At 38.3% G+C, this 20,996-nt stretch overlaps 1 protein-coding gene across 5 annotated transcripts in view; it reads left to right on the top strand.

The window, feature by feature from the left end:
- Positions 1–19,112, top strand: part of pald1a (phosphatase domain containing paladin 1a) — a 92,646-nt gene extending 73,534 nt beyond the window's left edge. For all 5 annotated transcript variants that reach the window (XM_088634641.1, XM_088634639.1, XM_088634640.1 and 2 more), the window contains exons 19-20: positions 5,973–6,122; positions 14,926–19,112. In XM_088634641.1, coding sequence (XP_088490767.1) covers positions 5,973–6,122; positions 14,926–15,075 — 300 coding nt within the window. In that variant the 3' untranslated portion in view covers positions 15,076–19,112. The remainder of the gene's footprint in view (positions 1–5,972; positions 6,123–14,925) is intronic.
- Positions 19,113–20,996: the final 1,884 nt, after the last annotated feature.

Below are 20,996 nucleotides of genomic sequence, written 5' to 3'. Positions count from 1 at the left end.
GGTAGGGTGACTATATGACCAAGGGTTCACCAAGACCTTTTGAGATTTTGAGAAAGGAGGGGAATTTAAAACTGTCTTTAAATTAAAAGACATTAATGAGTAAATTTGGTATTACGCATTTGCAGTGACAAAAATAGTAACTAACGCATGTGCACTGTGAACATGCGTACTGTATCTTAACTGCGAATACACAGTGCAATTTCCAAATGAACATCTTTCAGTTTTTACCTTCTGTTGACCCCCACATGCAGCTAGAAGACTGACCTTGTCACTGAAAACATTCTAAAGCATACACCACTGAGTCAGTATTGCAACATCTTCAAGGCCTGAACAATCATATCCACACAAAAGACAGACATTGACTGAATGAACCAGAATGAGTCTTGTGAGCAGAGCCCATGTTAGGGACTAGTAGATGAAAGTTACATTATTACCAGGGTTATATAGAGAATTTTAAGTGGAAGCATTCTGAAACATGAAATATTTTCCTGATAATCTCAGCCTGGTGAAAATGTGGACTCAGAATATACATAGTGTGTGTTAAGTATGCTGTCCATGGCCTGGTCAATAGAAAAAATTAAACAGACTTGGCACATGAGGCTCCTGTCATTCGCAGACTTCATTGTGAATAATTTAGTTTACACTGCAGGATGTATTGTGTAATCTAATTGTGTATACTGGTGTCTAGCATAGGTTAAGATATTTAATATGCACAGGATAATATATTTAATACTGAGATGACAAAACACTTCTCTGTTTCCTTAATGAAATATGCAATTACATATTAATCTACTAATCCATTTCAAATTGATGTTCATAAGATTACTAAACCTTTATGAATTTATAAGTTATTTAACAAGCCTGGAATTTACTTTTAGTACATTGTGGAGTGTGTAGTTTTTCTATATTTAGGTAGATACTGTATTAGCTTTTAAATACTTAATAGACCGCTGATGACTATGGTAGAATTGCCTGGCTTTTGAAATGTGATAAACTTTTGAAACGTGGACTTCTAGTTAAGGAAGGCAATGATTAAGATTCACTTTTGAATTTGTAGGGTTTTGCAGATTTCACAAATCACTTCAGATCTTTCTGATTCAGATGTAAAAATATCTTCCCTTGGTGCTGCATGTTTTCTTTGAGGTAACGTCTTGGGCTGTTTCCCTGTCCTTGTGGCGGCATCTTAATGCTCCTGTGTGTTAGTTCACTGACCCATTGCCTACAGGGTTCACTGCTGTCAGGACTGGGATTCCTAACCACAGGAGAGATGCAGAGTGTATCCTGTCTCCACTGGGCCTCTGAGGGGATAGTTCTTCAGAGCTGCTGTCCTGCTGTCTGCCTGCCTGAGAAGGCTGCTCTTAGGGAGAGAGGGAAGGAGAGGAGTCTAAATGCTGATTTAGCAGACACTCCTGGCAGGTGTGTGTGTGTGTTCAGGACGTCTCTAGCCTTCTGTCTCTTTTGTAGCTCACAGGAAGGTTTCTTTTGAGGTTGTGTAATGCAACATTTATGAATTTAAATCTACAGTTTTAAAAAATCTTGTGTTGAATGATACTGGAATATAAAAAGTGTGCGTCCACAACACATTCATAATTGTGCACTTTCGTGAAATTTTTAACTCCCTAGAAAGATTAGAATTTTTAAGGTGAATATGTTTTAGTAAAACCAGCACCAGTTGAAGTTAACAGTTTGGTTGTTTCTTGGATTTCTACCCCATACAAATGTTATCAGATTATCTGTAGTGAAAGCTAAAACGTGTTGGTCATTATTCATTGTTTTGCTAGATGTGTTGTTTTAGAGTTTGATCCTTCTGAAACTCTTCTCTAAACATGTCCCAATCACCTACCCCTAAGAACACAGAATTGCACATTTGTGCTGGTAAAATACATAAAATACAGAAAAATGCAGAATGCCCCAAAAAGAAAGAAGATTTCCTGTTTAAAAATAGAAGAGATAAATATCATGCCTGCTTTGGTAGAGTTGTTTTGAATGACTAGGAAGTATATTTTTTCCTCATAATATATGCAACATCTCCATTTAAAATTTTGGTGCTTTATCCTTTGTAGTTAAGTGACTGTAAAGACCTTTCCTGCTGTCCCTTGTCTGTCACCTGCTGTTGATGTCTATCTGAGTAGGTGCAAGATTTCATACCCCATGATTAAAATGCACAAGTTGCAGTATTGTGTTGCGAGGATAGCAGTGAGTGGCTAGCCGTTTGGGTAGATGATTAGTGTCTAGCAGGGAGTTGCTGACCTCATGTATGGCCAGCTATCTATCTGAGGCAGGTGGGACAATCTCTCTCCATCCCACTGACCTTCAGTTTCAATAAATAATCTACATCTGTTGTGTGCTTATTGAGAACCACCTTCTTAGCTTCCTGCTGACCTGCCCTGAACATCACTGTCAGCTCTTCTTGTTTGCTGTAGTAAAGTGTGAACCATGCCGAACAGCTGTTGGTTCCTGGCCCACTAAACAATTTAATGCTGAATTTGAATATTTTAAAGAAAAATATCAGATGATGTCAACAAGGTACTTACTTCTACAGCAATTGTTATTTTTTTTGCCTCACAGCCAGAGGAAGGAGGGGATGTATTTCTTTGTTGGAAATGAAAAACACCAAGATGAAACATAGATGTGGTGGTAAGATGTCTGTAGCAAACTACAGAACAAATACAAAACCTCTGTGCATGGTTACATTCAAACCAATAGCTTAATTGGTTAAATGGCACTGCATTGCCTTCATTTTAGGGCACAAAACTTTGAAAACAAAACTGGAGGAACAAAGAGCTCTGCTGTTACCACAGCTTGAAATTGAAGCCATTTGTTTTGTGCCTTAAGGTCTGAACAGGATGCAAATTATTTGGATTGTGCTTGTTAAGATGTGTGGTGTCCTAAGAAAGTGGAACACAAACTCTGTGATTTCATTCTGATTGCCTATAATAGCATAATTCTTTATCTGGCATGAATGTCGTTTGCAATCAAGCTGTTTGTAATTGGAATTTGTTTTTTTAAATTTATTTTATTTTGTTCCAGTTTGATAATTCTAGTCCCATTTATCTTGTTCTCATTGATCCTCAAAGTAACAAAATTACTTGCTTTTCTGTTGCACTGCTGTGTCTAATGTTTCACTGGGCTGAGTAAAATAGATATATCTGTATATGAAGAATGAATTTCAATTTAAAGTAAAGATTTTATAAACATCAGAGGTTTAATCTTTGTTTTTCCACTGGTGCAAAAATAGAACAGTTTTTATCAATATTTTGGGTATTGTTGGGTTATAAATATACAGTCAGGACTTGTTTAGAAACTCATTGAAAATCTCCCTTTCACCTTCACACTCCAGCTTTAAACATTACTTTACTGCTTGATAGTTTGATAGGTCTGCAAGTTGGGAAAAACTTTCAGCAAGATATCTTGATGGGTTTTTTTACCTTAAAAGGTTCTCTGCTTCTGTTGCTGCTGAGAAGGGTTTCTCACCATTTGGATCGTACACTGCTTTGCATCTGTGCTAGTTGACTTTACCTAATTGTAACATTCCAAGCATGCACTCCATGTGGATACAGACAACAAACTCATTAGCTTCAGGGGGTTCAGGACATGTGGGCTGAAACTGTCTAACAGGCGGTTGCATTTACTGACACTCTTTTCTTCCCTCTTATACCAAAGGATCCATTTCCGTGAGCTGTGCCGCAATTAGAATCTGAAAACAATAAACCACATCCGACACAAATAGGCTGTGCTGAATTTAAAATTGGAATTGTTGTTGGCATGTTTGTTTTCTAGTTTATCTGGCAGGAAGAAGTATGATTAAATAAATCATCTCTTCTAAATATAACGACAAAACCAAGTTCTTTCACTATCCAGAGAAGGTCAAGGGCTTCTATGCTGCTCTCTCATCTGAAGCTGGGGAAAGTTGCCTGGAGTATTGAAGTCGGGTTCCTTGTGAGGCATATCAATACCCAGTTTGCTCAGTGATTTGGCTTTGAGATTCACATTCTTAAGGAAAATATTTTGCAGCTGTTGGCGGCCCCTTGAGAGCAGGGCTGACCTCAAGCTGTAGATGCACACTAATTTGACCTCGTATGATCGGCCCCCCAAAAACTGAGAGAGCTGCCCAAGGTTCAAAAGTTCACCCCTTTTCAGATCCCCCCCTCTTCATAAGAGGTTCATAGGATCCCTGTCGCTTTAAACTTCATGCTGTTACACAGAATTTCACAATTGTGTATCAAAGGAGAGTCCTCCATTTAACACTTTATACAATTAAAACACTACAATTTATGTCCCATGTTAGGGTGGTGTTTGTTTGATAATATTTCAATGTCACAGTTTCCTGATGACAAAACGTTAATTCTTTTAGAATTGTTCAATAGGAAAGCCAGTTCAGAAAAACCTTCCTCGGCAGGATCAGAACCCCCCTCCTGTGAGATCCAGGTATATTATGTCAAATCAAGTGACAAGTTCTCCTCTTAGACATAAGTTCTGCTCCACAGTCATGAATATTTTGACAAATTAAAGACATTGTTGACAGTTTTTAATAAAAGCTGACAGACAGTATGTTAACTGGCACCATTTGCAGACATGTAGACCTTGTGTTTAAAGAACTGCAGTATGAATGTCAGTTTCAAGGTGGTTTTTCCTGGTCTTTACTTCCTCAGTAAAATGCGGTACATTATACTTCACACATTCTGTTAGGGCATTCTTGTGGTCATTCAGTTCTATATGCTTTCCTCTTGTACGTCTCCAACTGTAAAGCAGTAATGAGGACATGAATAAGAAAAGAAGCAATTAAAAAGCCGCTTTTTCCACGCGTGTCACATGCTTTCTCTGTACTTGGTGCCATTTCCTTGCTCTGTGATTTGCAATTGAGGGTTTACTGTGCTCTGTAACTCCAGAGCCCCTGCAAACTGCAGAAGGTCATGTTTAAGTTTCACAGGCGTAAAAACCTTCTACAGACTACCCTTATATTAATTTTCTTTGCTTTGTAGCTGACACAGATACAAATCATTTCTTCTGTATATTGGTAGCCCAAAGTGGAAGCAAGCAAAAAACTTGATTTCTATGTAGAAGGTCAAAGGAACTTGTGATTAGGGAATTGGGGACAGTAGAAACAGATTGGCGGAACTTGGCCATTAACTTTAGTATGCATGGAAGTTATTTGTCTCTCGCAGTGTCAAAACAATTCAGTGAACTTCAGCATAAAGGTCACTGCAGCCTATAAGAAAGGAGCAAAGCTGCTGCATGATTAAGTAATAGATCAAATCATAATGCAAACCATAATCTCTTCCTTTGCATGATGAGATGTAAAGTGGATTGTAACTTCACACAGGTAGCCATCTCAGGTCAAGGACATTGAAACCTTCAGCTGAAGGGGGGTGTTCAGATGAGGTGTTTTTTTTTCTCTCAGGTGTGATTCCTTGTCTTTATTTATCTCAGTAGGACTTTGTTTTCTCTCTTGTCTTTTTGTTACAGAACTGTCACAAAAGCATTTTTTACTGTGCTTGGTCCTAAGCGCTAACTCTGTCACAATATGTTTCGACTGCTTTAATATTTTGTTAGAATAAAATCTGAACAAACCCCTTTTTTCAGTGCCTTGTTTATTAACAACATGTTTATTTGGAATGGCCATTTACTGCTAAAACAAAATCAAGAGATCATTTTGTATATTGTTTAGAAGCTACGCATTTACGCACTGTTAAGAGCATTTCCATCATATTTCCTGATTTGACAGAAAAGTAGTTTGTCTTGCAGTTTACTTGTGAAATGCCTTTCCCTTTTCCCCTCTGTTATTCTTCCTTTCCTCCACTCAGTTTTGGATTGGTCTGTAAAGTTAAGCAGGGCTCAAGCAATGGGTTTGATTTTTAAAGACTGCGCTTGGGTTTAGAACTCATCACATCATGATGAGCTGCCGTCTTACTCGGTCTGCGTCATTTTCTTATTAAATTAAATTAAAAGTCCCGTTTCTGCTTCCTTCTTAGATTAAAACGGCAAAGAGAGAAAAGGAATCACAGCTGCTGAAGAGTCTGCAGTATCTTGAGCGCTACATTTACCTCATTCTCTTCAACGCGTACTTGCACCTGGAGAAGAAAGATTCCTGGCAAAGACCATTCAGTGTGTGGATGCACGAGGTGAGCACTGTGTGAAAAACTGGCACTGGGTATAGGATATCCATACGTAGATGTGTATGTCTCTCATTGACATCATTTGCATGAAAGATTCAGCTCTTCATTCAGCAAAAACAAAAGTATAACGGCTGTTTGCATCTCAAAGAACGGAATTTAAAAATTCCTCGTTCACAAATCGCACTGTGCAAAGAGCTGTGCAATATTCACGTTATGTGTCTGGGAGGATGTGTCCAAAATATCTGTTAAAATGGGAAGCCCTACCGTGGCATCAGCTTACAAGAATGTCCCCAGGACACAGCAGGAAGGAGATTTTTAAATGCCTTTCTTAAAAAAACAGCCTGTGTAAAAGGTGCAGTAAAACAGCCGTATTCATTAAAATATTCATGAGTGGCACTGACAGTATTTGTTTTGTGTAAAGTGCCTATATTCCTATATAACTGTAACAGTTTGCCCAAGACCCCCAGCACAGCGATTGTTTAGATTCAGACTGCTTTGTCTCTGGAAGACAAAGAGCTATTTCTGTTTCCATACTTAACAAACTTTAGTTTAAAAAAAGAACTGTCTGGAAATGTGTTCTTGTATTTTGGGTTTGCTTAAGTCAACAGCTGTCAAAATTGAAGAAGTGGAAATTGCACATATCGTGTAGAAGGCTAGTGGATTGTGTTTGTACTTTCTAGCTTGTCAGTGCTGTGAACCGTAACTGAAGTTTTCGAAGGATTTTTCTCCTGGAATTTACAAGCTTATTCTATTTCCATTGTCACTGGGTGCTTCACACATTGAACTTCATAAAGTCTGGGAGCTGTTTTTGTTGGTACATTAATCGTTTGGCAGGGTTTGGCCAGCTGTGCTCATACAGTAAAGCGTGGAATTTATGTGCATTCCTAACAAATTACTGCCCATCCACCATGTCCACTGTCTGGAATATTTGTAAGCACACGACAGTATTAAAAAAGCCTCAGTTCATTTAATGAGGCAGGCAGTATAAATGGTCCTGGGAGCAGCTGCCATTGTCTAAACACACTAAATGACATTGTGCTGTGAAGTCATTTGTGTTGTACTGTATATGTACAGGCAGTGAATAAAATAGAAACACCTGCGTAAATGAGGGACACCAATTATATTGAAAGTGAGGTCTTCCATGCAGTATGGTTCATGCATCAAGTATGCAAAAAACATCCTAGCATGCTCAGTGTCATGTCTAAAAATGCTGGACAGGCCTTGTGGCATATGAGACCTCAGTGGCTTTTAAAGAGGGGCATTGCTTAGGGTTTTGTAGAAACCAAAAAAGCCCAACTTGCTGATGCTTCATTAGCAACAATGACTAAGATGATGTCAGTGTGGAAAAGACTTCATCAGCAAAGGGCAACAATAGGCAGAAGTGCATCCTCCAGGATCATCACCTGCATTAATTCAAAGCCCACAGCAGCAAAGTAACAACTAAATGCACGAGCAGACAGTTTCACCAAAAACAGCCCACCAGGAACTCAACGATACTGTAGTCAGGATGCAGTATCCATTCGTGGGAGAGTGAAGTGTGCACAGGTGATCAGCTGATTTCCCCTGTTTTATGGCAAGCCTTGTGAAAATGAAGAAGAACACTGAATGGAACCGGTATGTCCCCTTGGGGATCTTTAGGGAAATGCCTGCATGCCATTGCTGTGTTGGAGGCTGGACTGAGCACTCGCACTGTCGCTCACCCTCAGATGAGGAATTCATGGCTTGCAATTTTATAACCTGGCAGGTCTGAGAGACCACGAATCATGAACCCTTGTCGAGACGGATGGGGCAACAACATTCCAACAGAACAACTCGCGGCCTCGTGCTGCCTGTGAGATGAGAATGTCATTGTAGGATGTCCTGCTTGGCAGACTTGAGCCCTGTGTGATGGGCTGGGACGATATGTGGCAACAAGAGCTCAGAGACCACTGAACAGGCACCTTCTTGTCCAATCTGTACAAGAGGGATGAGTCCCACAAGACAGCATCTGCATCTGTTATTATAGGTGGAAGAAAGGCAACAACTGTTATTCACACTAACTGGTATGGGGTTAACAAGTGGAATCAAGGTAGAAAAGTATTTCAGTAGAGCCTCATTTGAAGTAAAATTGTGGAGCATTTCCTGCATTTTTAACAGCTGGGAAATTTTAGTATGACGACGTAAACATTTTTATGCTTTTAATGAATATTAGAGAAATGTCAGGCTTTAGATGTGCATTGCTTTTAAAACAGAATATTAGAAGTTTAAAAGAACACATTTTCAATCAATACCATTGACTACCACAACAAATAAAAATACTGCCGATCAAAGTACTTGCTTATAAAAACGTTTACAGACGTTCTGGGCATATCCTGTGAATGATGTCATGCCTTATCTCCTAGGGGGATCAATTTGAATGCCAGATTATTAGGTAGAACATCTTTTTTAAAACAAACGATCCTTTGTACATTCACCTATGTGATTGCCAGTAATTCTCTAAGGAAAAAGCTGACAGCAGTTTTTCTCTTATGGAGGAGTTAGAACAGGTAATAGTCAGGGCATTAGTACCGGTCTGAAGGTACCCTTATACTGTAGTTCTCCTTCCTAGAATAAGTGCTGGCCCGTACCTTGATGACCTGGAACAGAACCCAAAGGACTTTTCTTTGCCAGCAGAGAAATTATCCTTCCCTTAGGCGCTACAAAATATTTTAGAATATTCAGTATACTAACAATATTGTTTTACATTTTGAGTCTTCTGATTTGATACCAACAGTATGAGTACAGGAAAGGTCATAGCTGCATAGGTAAAACAGAAAATTTAGGAAACAAACAGTTTCTGCCTTATTTTCAAACACTGATGACCTTGGATGTTAAAAATCTTGCTTTCAGTATTGCCAATATGGATACATATAAACCCAGCGATCTGTTTTCAGCTGGTGATATAAACACTTAAAGCAGATTTGAGGAAGGAGAGTTTAAAGTGGTGCCACAGGCACTTTTTAACTCATTTTTGGAATTCTAAACTGCTGGCAGGAGTTCTGGTAAAGAGGCTCATGACCAGCCGGTGATACAGAAGCAGTGAGAATATCCATTCAGAAGACTTGTGCAAGTTAAGCAGAGGGTAGAGGTCTCTTTCAGCTCCCGTTTACTTATGAATGATTCAACTGCATTTTACCATCTGGATTATATAAGTTTTGATCCCACATCTGTAAGGAAGGTTGATTGTCATGTGTTACAATAAATTCTCAAACACTGAACATGGCATAGTGGAGTGTGTGGCCACCAACATGACTGAGAAGCTTTCCACGTTACAGGGATCTACTGTGACAGTGCTTATAGTGAATCTATGAACTTGGGAGTTCAGCTTTTTATATTTTATTATTATTAATGCATTTGGCTGACACTTTTGTCCAGTGCAGTCCAGTCCAGTGGGCATTTGACTGGAACAGTCTTAAGTAAAGCACCTTTCTTACACAAATGGAAACCACATTGAAGTGCATTTAAAAGAAAGGCGCTTCTTCACCCTAAGGGTGGTGTGGGTGTGAAAAGTTAACCAGCCATGTTGCTGAAACCTTCTTTCCTTGGATCAATTAGTTACTAACAAACAGGCCCGATGGGCCAAATGGCCTCCTCTTGTTTGTAACCTTTCTTATGTGCTTATGTTGCTACAGGTATAACAGTCATATCCCTACCTGGGATTTGGACCTGCAGCCTTTTTGTTATGGGCCCAGAACATTAACCACTATTCCACTGTTGCCCTATTAGAATTATTGTGCTACAAATAGTATTGTTATTTATACTAACTAGGGAGTTCAGTATGTGTAGATGTCCAAATTTGGAGTACTTGTTGTGATAATAGACTATGGCCATACATACTGGTCTTCTGTGGGAATTTACACTTTTTCACAAGTGAAATTTATCTCTTCCATTAGTGGTCCAGAATTATACTGTATATCCTTTTAACTGAAAAAAACTGATGAATTCCTCTTTAAATTTCCAGTCCGTGACAGCTGGCTTTGAATATGCAAGATTTCTTTGCCCCAGTACTCATTAACACGATTGTGACTTTCTGATCATTTTGTTAAAAAAACACTGAATTTAATTTAATCTAAATTAAGTTCTCTGGTCTATTTACTGTTCCATGATTCCTGGAACAATGACATCAAGCCTGCAGCACAGATCATTAACATAACAGTGCAGGCTAGAGCAGAGGATAATTTGGGAGACTTCATAGCCCCAGGTTTAACAGGGCTTACTCTCAGTGCCTGGCAGTCAGCTGGAGATTCAGGACGTGGGGATTAGATCTCACTCGGCCTAACTGCAAATTTCACAAAAAGTATAAAAGATTTTTGTTACAGACCCTGTCCCGTACATGGTTCTCGGTAGTAATGTAAACTGATCACCTTTAACTGTAAGGGTATGGTTATAATTTTTTATAAATGGCCGCAATAACTAGTATATCTGTTTTAAATTATTATTTTGGTTCATTACAGCCAGAGTCCTCTGGTCAGAATACTGATTCGGTACTTCACTTACAAGAAGGGAATGCTTATTGTGCATAAGCTATGCCTATGGGTTTGATAGGTGTGTTTTTATTCCAAAGTTTTGTATCAAATCTTTTTTAGCTTCTTCTTCCGCATCTGAAGAATCTGACATAAGAAACACTGTTAAAAAAGACTAATTACTCCCATCTGTAGAATTATGCAAGTGAGTGGTTATAATAGTTATTCACTGAAGACTAAACAGGAAGTTTTGTTCATGTGCGCTACAGTAAAGCAAGCATCAGTTTGCTCTTAGTGTTTCTGTGGTATTCAGGACCTTTAGTGATAATGATCAGTGGGCAAGGCTCACTCTCTCCGATTCCATTGGAGCTGTTAATGTGTATTGACATGTGTGATCTTCTCAATATGGGGTGAAGGAAACATCTGCTAGGTTTGAACTATACAAGAGAACTTTGGAGAATGCCCTTTTTTAATAGAAGAAAGACAATCTATTAGCTTGTTGTACTAAGATACCACCTCAGGTTTCCTCGAAAATTCTCTAGCCTTCTCTCACACAGAGCAGAGAATTGTGTAAGATCTGTTGGCTGGAATTGACTGGTTAACTACAATAGAGGATTCCATACATATGCTTACCAGACTTGCTCAGGTTATCAGCGGATCACCATTTAATGCTGTGACTCAAGAACCAGGTCAGGTCGTTTACAATGCTTGTCTGCTTTGTGTCACATATACCAAGCAGAATAACGCTTTTCATACTTTAAAAGATGAACGAGGTGAGGCACCAATGGGCCAGGCTAACTGTGAGGGAGAACAGAGGTGTTCTGGTACCAGTGAGCTACTCTTGAGAGTTGCAGGGGGAACAATAATCTTGCTTGAAAGTAGAAATTAAAGGTGTCAACATACAGTAGGCATGATCAACACAGCTTGAATGAACTGAAGCAATGATAATTCTGCTATTGCTACTGTACAATATATTATAAAACATTCTGAGATCAATGCAATGTACTAAAATGAAGAAATGGAATGTTTATGAATGTTTTTAACCATATTTGATCTACTCTCACTTTACTGGACATGTGGTGCTATACCCTGTGTATGCATCATTTTGTAATTTCACATAACGGGACATTATAGAAAGTGTCTGAATAATTTTGCAAGGTACTGAATGTAGTTAAGAATGAACAGTTGGGTTTCATAGTTTTTGGGACCCAGGCATTTCTGTTATGATTTATATTGTGTAATACTTTAAAATAAAATGCTCTGAAATTCCTCTCCTGATCAAAACTGCAACATTGATAAATGATCAGCGGGAATTGTGAACATTTTATCAGTATTAAATGTTTATTGCACACTGTAATTAAGCAAGTGTAGGAATGCTTAATTAGGACATTAATTTCCTTCCCTTTAAAGATAGTCTTAAAATGTAATAATGTTTTGAAATACAGTGTCTCATTTTCACTGTAGTCACATACCCACATGAAATAATAACAGCGCAGCACTGCTTTTTATTTGTTTTTATGCTCAACATAGATATACTGTTGGCTTCTTTAAAAAGTACTGCAGTCCTATCCCGTAATCCTTATGCATCATCTTGCCACAGGACAAGCACATACAACTTAGTCTGCCTTTGGAAAAAGCTCAGGAAAACATTTTTTGCTAGTGAGCTCCAGCCCAGCTGTTCCAGCAGTGAAAACGAAGCAGTAGTTTATTAAACTGTATCCAGAAACCGGAGACGTAAACTTCTGAATGCGTTTGTGTAATTATCTTAAGCACTAATTTTTTTTTCTTTTTTTTTCTTTTTGTGGAGCCACCCAATATTTTTTTACTCTGTACCCACAGAATTTGAAGGTGACCATTGTTTTAAGACCTGGCTCTCTGGCAATAAACACTAGACGTCCCGGAGAAAATCCACACTCTGGTCCTCTGACGAATCCCCCTTTGAATATCAAAACACATTCTGATATTCTGGGTGTACGGCAGACCCTGATGAAGTATTTAGTGCTAGCTGGAGGAGTGGAGCATCACTCACTAGCATCACTGCAGGCCTGCAGTAATGACTCAGGAGCCATTGTTGCAGTGAGAGCCAAGCAGACCCTGACTGACTTAGGAACACACTAGTATGGCTATTTTTTTCATTTTGGAGACTTTGTCAACATTTTTTCACATACCAGTTAGGCATTGTAGCAAATGAAATATTTGGACTTTCATGCTAAGTGTTTTTTTAAGTGTCCATATGGACTTGTGGCAGCACATCGTTCTGAACGTGATGCTCTCCTGTACATTTTGCAATGAAAAATCTGCAGATATCCCTGTGAACTCGATTGTAAACAGAGCGTAGTCAATTAAAAATGTCAGTAACACCAGAGAGCAGACCTGAGGCTGCACTCTTGATTGTTTCTCAAGGCAGTGTCAGAATGTTGATAAATCACCTAAGGCTTTGTGAATGGTTTAGTGAAGCAGGGAATCTTGCAAGCTTGTAGAAAACAGTTTTCATAATTGTGGTAACAGCGTAAAACAGGCATTGAATCCCAGCCGCTCAGTGTAAAGTAACATCAAACAGTGGGAAGACTTACTGTTTTTTAAGTGCATTAAGTTTACACCTTGGAATGTTTATGGAAGCAGTTAAGAACTGATTGAGGCTTTAGTTTTAACCCTAATTCATGTGTAATTCACTGGTATGAGTAAGTATGTTGTAAAGGAAGTAGTAGTTCAGGTGGGTAGCTGCGTCAGCTTGTGAAGTCTGCAAAGGAACAAGTAATAAGTTTATTACATGCTGAAAAAAAGAAGAAAGAAAACACCTTTCGGCTGTGGAGCCTTCTTCACACCTGAAGAAGGCTCCACGTCGGAAACGTTGTGTTTTCTTTCTTCTTTTTTTCAGCATGGAATAAACCTATTACTTGTTCTGTTGTAAAGGAAACTGAGGAACCTTTTCTAGGAATGATCTAGGGCTAGTTTACAAGGCAGGTGACTCCTACTGGGTGTGAAGAACAGGCAGTGTAAACAGAGCAAGCTGTGTCCATTTTAATGGTGTGTTTACCCTGCCTCCTGAGCCTGTTGGAGGATGGTGCTATTGGAATGTGTGCTTGCTCTGCACACAATTAGATGTTAACTGCAGGAATCAATACTCTAAAAGTCTCAGTGCTAAAGGTTCTGTTTTCGGAAAGATGTTCCAGAACGTTTTGTTTTAGAGTATTGTTCAGTGAGTCTGCTCAGAGACCTTTTTTTAATGCACATAGTCGGTTTTGTACAAAAAAGGTTTCTGGGGCTCGACTGAGTTTGGGCCAACATCTTAGCCATACATCTAGGAAAAGGAAGCCGTCATATGCAGTTTAATTGAATTCACAGTCTGCAGGTTTTTTGCTGCATTCTCTCATGGCCTGTTATACATCATGCATCCTGTGGGATCATGTAAGGGCAACGAATGAAAGGACAGTCATTGTTAATACATAATGGCTTATGTCCTGTTCAGATAGGACTGTAATTGCTACGTTTTCCTGCGTGCTTCGTCTGCTTCCATAAGAAGAGCCTTCGGTTATATTAGGAGCTTCCTCTTGAACTTGGTGTACTGAATTACAGCTCTGAATATCATAAAAAGCAGAGTTACCCCCTTGAGTATGGTTCAGATTTCCTATAGGTTACATACTGTATATAGTTGTTATACGTTTAATCGTAGATCTGCTCTCATTCTGTCAGTTCATTAAGATTAATTCTTAATTATTCTAATTCTTTTGAATATATACAAATATTAGATACCTATTATAGATCAAAGAGGGTTCTAACCATGGTTTCAATTAAAATCGGGTAGAGGCTTCTTATTCACTTCTAGATTTTCATTCACTTGAAAAAAAAAAGATTTACTTTTATCAAAACACATTTTAATTTGCTGCAGATATTTCTTTAAGGAGACCCTTAGAGTTGACATGACTGCTAAAGTAAACCACTATGAGTTATGGCCTGTCCTGGCAAGCAACAGACGTAAGGCAGGATACACCCTGGATGGGACGCCAGTCCATCACAGGGCAGACAGACACAAACACACTCACTCACTCAGGGCCAATTCTCCTATAAGCCAATCAACCTACCAGTATGTCTCTGGACTGTGGGAGGAAACCGAAAAACCTGTAGAAAGTGCACATGAACACAGGGCGGAGAACATACAAAGTTCACGCCGGTAGCACCCCAGGTCCAGAATTGGAACCAGGTGTACCTGCCAGGTGTACCAGCACTGCCAGCTGCAAGGCAGCAATGCTGACCACTGCGCCACTGTGCCGTCTTATTCTTGCTCGTACCTCAAGTGAACTCGTTTTGTATGTGTTTGTGTCTTGCAGGTGGCTGCCAGGGCTGGTGTCTATGACGTTCTGAACCAGCTGGGTTTCTCTGAGTTTGAAAACCCACAGGATGTACCACTTGCCAGGCTCCGCTACCGCTGGCCACAGCAGAATGTCCACTTGCTTCCTTTCCGAGGGCAGTTCATTTAAGAACGGATCTCTGTGAACTGCCAAAAATATCTCATGCCTCGCCCAGACCGCCCTCATACATGTTTAACGCCTTAAAAACAACTTTTTCACCCCCAGTTGCCCAAAATCATGAAACTGCCTTTGAAACACACAATACATATGTGTGTGCGTTTTCAGGCATAGTAGTGGCTTAAAGTTGTAAAAAATGATTTAAAAAACAAAACAAATATTGCCTGATTCTGAATGCCACTTAGACGTTCTTGTATTCAGATGATGTGATCTTTGTTTACTATAGGTCTTTAGTGAAAAATGGTAAAACAGAATCCACAGAAGGATACTTGCTTTTCTATGTTTTTGATGACTCTATCAGATTGTATGCTGTCTTACAAATGAGCTTTACCTCATGCAAAGAGACTGTGTAAAGCTGCTGTTACTCCAGCGGTGCTTCATACTGTTGAAAACCATCAAATAAGCGTTGGAAGTGTTGTTTTTTTATATAATAGTCATCACACCTTCCAGGAAAATGGGGAAGATTTATTTTTAACAGATTAAAACTGTTTTTACTTTAGATATTTCAGAAATGTAATATGTATTAATACTGCAGTATGTTTTTAATTTTAAAGGGTATTTTCTTTTTAATTTGAAACTCGGTTTGGACACTGCGTTTCGCTGTGATTGAGCAACTGCTGTGTGGGAGGAAATGGAGAACTCATCAGGTAGGACGCGGTTTGTGGTGGATAACGCTGGACTCGTGCTTCATGACTTGCTGTTTCCTTCAAGCTCATTAGAGTTCGGAGCACAGCGTAAGAAAACCCATCCTGTTGTTAAATAGGTCTAGGTTTGAAATCTACAGTGTCTAATCCACCTCTGTGTCTCTGTGTGGGGCCTTTCAGTGTTCTAGAGAATTTTCTAAACGTCTTGAAATGTGCCCCCTCTGTGTTTTATTAGGTTAATTTTGTTCTGCTTTGTATGCCTCGAATTTTCAACACCTCCACTTGTGTTCCCTGGGTTGGCGTTCTGCATTTCCTCATTAAAATGCTTTTTCCCATTGGCTTTGTGGTGGGACTAAAGCCCTGTGCTGTTTCATTTTATTACTTACATGAGCATTAGTGAAAATAAAATGAGTGGAGGCAATCCCTTTTTTTCTTAAGACATATACAGCTGTATTCATTTAAATGTTCAAGGCTATTATTCAGTGGCATACAGAATCCTGTGCTGAGCAAAGTATTATTCTAATAGAATAAATCAATGTACAAGCCAGGTAACAGTAAACCCATCAAGATATTTCGCAGTATTCTGGCTGCTAGTGTTAGCTGGAAAATCACCATGCCATAAGATGGTGATACAAAGTATTAGGCTCCATATGTCATCGTTTACCTTGTACATAATTAACTTACTGCAGTTCAAAATGGTGATAAATAAAAGTTATTTTTTTGTGTAATCAAGAATCCCTTATAACAAATAGCTTTTTTACATATAGGCAAAAAACAATTTGAGTACAATAAAAAAAAAAAACTACACACATTTTTCCTGACAGATTATAATTATTATTTTTACAGATTCTTTTTGTAAAATTCATGGAAGTAAAGTAACTGCAGTCTTGTTACAAAGTAAAGGATGCATTCTTACTTATACCACTTTCCACAGACACAGAAGTATATATATATAGGATGTTAACCATGAGACCCAAAACAGTTCCAAAAGGAAAATTACTTACCACAGGAAAACATTGCGTCAAGACCTTTAAGATAAAATCATATGCATGATCTAATGGTCTTCACCGTATGTTTGAAAACGTGTGTAATGAAAAACTTTGTAACTCTTTGTATAATTTAATGTTTGAATCTAATTTATAACTGATTAACCACATTAATCTTCCTGGACAGGATTTTCTTATTTTTAATGTACTCTTGCAATCTTCTCTTTTTCTAAGTTTAGATAGAACTGAAAATCTTAAATCTCTAAATCTAGTTCAGTTAGAGGTAGCTTTTTAAGATCACTTTGTTCATTTTTGGTTTAAGCAAATCAGTTACTGCTGGTATTCCTTATTTTTTGGCCAATTGCGGTGGACATTTCCAGAAATTCATTGTCATTCTAATAATGAAAGAACCTCTTATGCACAAGTTGTTTCTATATTTCTATGTAGTTTTTAGAAACCTCAGCCTGTCTGAACTGAACACGTATTCCTGTCTGCCAAATGCACATCAGATTATTAAAAATCTGTTTTCTTTTTTTTTCCTGCCTCTCAAGTCTGCTTTGCATTAGGACTAGGATTATGGTTTCAGAAACAAGCCTGAGATTCGTTGACAGCAGAGAAACAGGAGGTGAAATCTCTTTAATCCTCAGGAATACAAGTAATGACTCATGACCATAAACTACCATATATTTCTGTGATGTCATTGAACTAACTTGTAGAAAAAAATTGAATTATCTAGCTCACAGTGCCTATAGCATATGTGGAAACTGCCAGGGCAGCAAAGCATGAAGGACTGATTTGGCTCTAATGGCTGCAATCAATGGTAAATCATACTGGCAACCTCAAAATATAAAATGTAAGGAACAGTTTACGGTCTTTGAAGATTTTCTATCTGTGATATAATGAAGAGACAGATATTTTAATCATAATACTGGAGGCTGTGCAGTTCACAAAGAAAATCGTTTTGAACTATATCAGTGCATTTTTCACTCCTCATGTATAAGCAATTGAGAGCAGGATGCCAAGTATTATGCTTAGGCTATATGCAATTCAGGTGTTTGTACCACAGTGGGTTGTACTATACATGGTATCATCACATTTGCTCTTGCTACATGTGTATGATTTTCTTTTAAACCCAACCTCCTCCCTAAATTACACCATATTGCATCTTCATGTGCACATGGGCCATTTTGTAACTGCAAAGTTCTCCAAACTTTGTCGCTGCATAACAGCATCTGCAAACTCTTTCAAAACTCAGATCAGGATTCTTCATCAGATGTACAAATTATTGAGCAGATTGAATGGAAGAGAATCTCTGGTCAGTCCCTGTCATCTGTCCCACACCACATGTGACTTGATTTATTCTCAACTGATGAAATGATGTCAAATGATTGCAAAACATATAGAATAAACCTACATTTATTGGTCATGGAAATTTCATTTCTGTTTCTCAAAGACAGAAGCTCTGCTGCTGTGGGTGATATCCAGCCTAGCTATTCAATAAAACAGGTTTTTTTTTAGTTTACAGATTTTTCTAAACAAAATAGGTTAGGAAACGTAGATCATAACATTTCCCCCAACACACATACGTGTCAAAGATAGAAATTCATTTCCGTTCTCATATGAACAGATGTGTGTATTTTAAACATCGTGTACTTCAAATTTCGAAGAATCGGACATAATTTCCCGTGAACTGGATAAAAATTGATGATAGAAGTTCTTGTTGCAGAAAGAACATATTCAATAAATATTTGTGGCTGAAGAAAAAAACTATTTTATAGCTTTTTACTTATTTTGAATTGCACGAGTGATTCAGCAAATATGGTTTTTACTTCTACAGTGCTGGAAATACAATATACAGCATAGCTTGAGCACCAAACTGCTGTTTCTGCAAGCACAAAAACATTTAGTGGTGCTATATTTGCCATCCTCGCTACTTTTCAAATTTTGCCCCTCAAATTAAATTGGAGATACTTCATTTGTTTGCCTTATATGATGTGAAGTGTATCTTTTGACCCAAAATGCCTATGACATGCCAACCCAGTGGTGAATAAGTCCAGACCTACCTGTACAGTGTCTTTGGATTCTATTAGATAAAAAGTGCTATAGACATACAAGCTGTTATACTGCACTGTGATTCGTATACAGTATGTATATGCATTTGCATGTGATCTATGCGACAATGTCTCAGTCACACAAGCACCCACAAAAATACAGTGCCTTCCTGAAGCTGTCACAGCTGTGATTTCTTGTTGAACAATTCAGACACGAAAAATTGTGTTGGAACTGTATTCCATTTGTTTTTGTTTTTCTATTGTCATATTTACATTTTGTAAAAAAATAAAATTGTGTAACACAAAAACTATTGTTTTGTAGTTTTATATGCGTTGTGTCATCTTACTTGCAAAATTTGGAAAACCAATGCCTGACTGTGGCAGATCTGAGGATATCCAGCCGTTTAAGATCTTGGAATTATATCTGTGCTCAAAAGACAAGCAAATTCTTTTAACATGCCTTTTTTTAATGTGTGAATACTGACTGTTGGGGTCTGTATGCTGTTAAAAAAAAAAGGAGGAATACCGGTCTGGTTTTGTGTGGCAGCTGGGTTATTAATTACTGGCTAATTAATTTCATTTTTCCATTTGAGGCACGTTTTACAACTTGCTTTCAACTCCTAAAACATTTCTGAGTTTCGGAACTTCTCAATTTTTAAATGCATTACTTCAAGGGCTACCAACTGGACTTCAGCAGAGGGCAACAGTAATTACCAAACAGTAATACATTTTGATTCCCACCTGTGTATGATTTATAAAGGGTGCATAAGAGCTGTTTTGACAGAAATAAAGCAGCAATCTGCCAGCAAACAAGTTGAGAACAGACTACATAACGTTAGGCATTTTTTTAAACTGAAGGCCGAGTACAGAAAAGTGCAAACAAAAATCTAAACAAGCAGACTGATCAATTTAAGGCTTTCAAGTTAGCATCAATAATGAAGAACACAACTGGAATGAGATCCAGCAGCTATACTGTATGATTCTCCCAGGAAATGTCTTCTCTAGGACAGCAGGTCCTCTATCCTGTAGGACACTACACAGATATTATTGTTGATCAATTAATCATTTGAGTTATTCTGTTATAAATTTATGGTGTTGTTAAAAATAATTGGAAACAAACACAAACAGGCTATTTCCCTTACTGAATCAAACATTAAGTAATTGAATGCACATGTTAAAAGCCATTGTCTTAGAGCTTGCCAGAATCACTGATGAGATTTCAGCACACAGAGGGGGAGACAAACCCGAAGGATTTATATCCCACAGCCTTGCTATAAATACAGAAGCTGAAGACTAATGGGCCTTTGTTACAGCCAAAATGCAATTTGTGGTTGTCAACACCAAATGTAAGTGTCACCCACTTTCACTGAAAAGATTTGTGCAACTGAATTAATGTTTCAGGAAAAAAAAGATAGCTTTAAGTTTTCCTTATGGCCACCTCCAGGAAAACGTTAATTACCACCGTTAGGTAAAATATTCTTCTTTTGTAAAAGTGACATCGCGTGCAGCAGTCACAGTAAAACGCTTGAGGTAATAAGACAGCACTGCAAATTACATCATTTTTAAAATACAGACATAGACATAGAGTTCACTCTTGTAGTATACTGTTTACAAAAAAGTAAACGTATGGTTTCAAAGGCAGCAGTGGTATACGTGTCAGTTCCAGTGTGGCAGATATGTGACTGTGGTGATGATATTTGTACATCATGTTTGAGTAATTAGTCTGTCTGGACAGGGGCAGATGCTTCAACCCGCTCTCTTCTGCTTCTCTTGAGCTTTGATATCCCAGATTACTTCCCTCTACTTAAATGCATAAAGGGGTTATCTTGAGGTACGGAAGTAGTTAGGGTTTTATCACTCTACAGGCTATCCTGGATTAATGAAAATGGGAAGCAAGTGGTATAGATTAAAAGGACCTTTGTAGTTTACAATAGCTGAAGGGGTTAGTCATGGCCAGCTGAGTCTGTAATATTCCAGGCTTAGATAAGCAAAACCAAGGCCTCCAGCTCACATTTTCTCAGATCAATTATTCCATTATTTTGACAAGATTTAACCTCCTCTCTCACAATGAAGCTGTGCCTTAGGCGGAACTGAAAATGTCTGAACTGAGGTCCAAAACGAGATTTCATTCACGGGGCTAAAAAACACAAAATTCCTGTGTGTGTCACATAAAGTTATAGTTGTTTTTTTAT

This window comes from Lepisosteus platostomus, chromosome 6 (genome assembly GCF_059453375.1).
Source record: "Lepisosteus platostomus isolate fLepPlt1 chromosome 6, fLepPlt1.hap1, whole genome shotgun sequence".
NCBI lineage: Eukaryota > Metazoa > Chordata > Actinopteri > Semionotiformes > Lepisosteidae > Lepisosteus > Lepisosteus platostomus.
The sequence above is the reverse complement of the archived record's forward strand: the minus strand, read 5'-3'. Positions and strand labels throughout refer to the sequence as shown.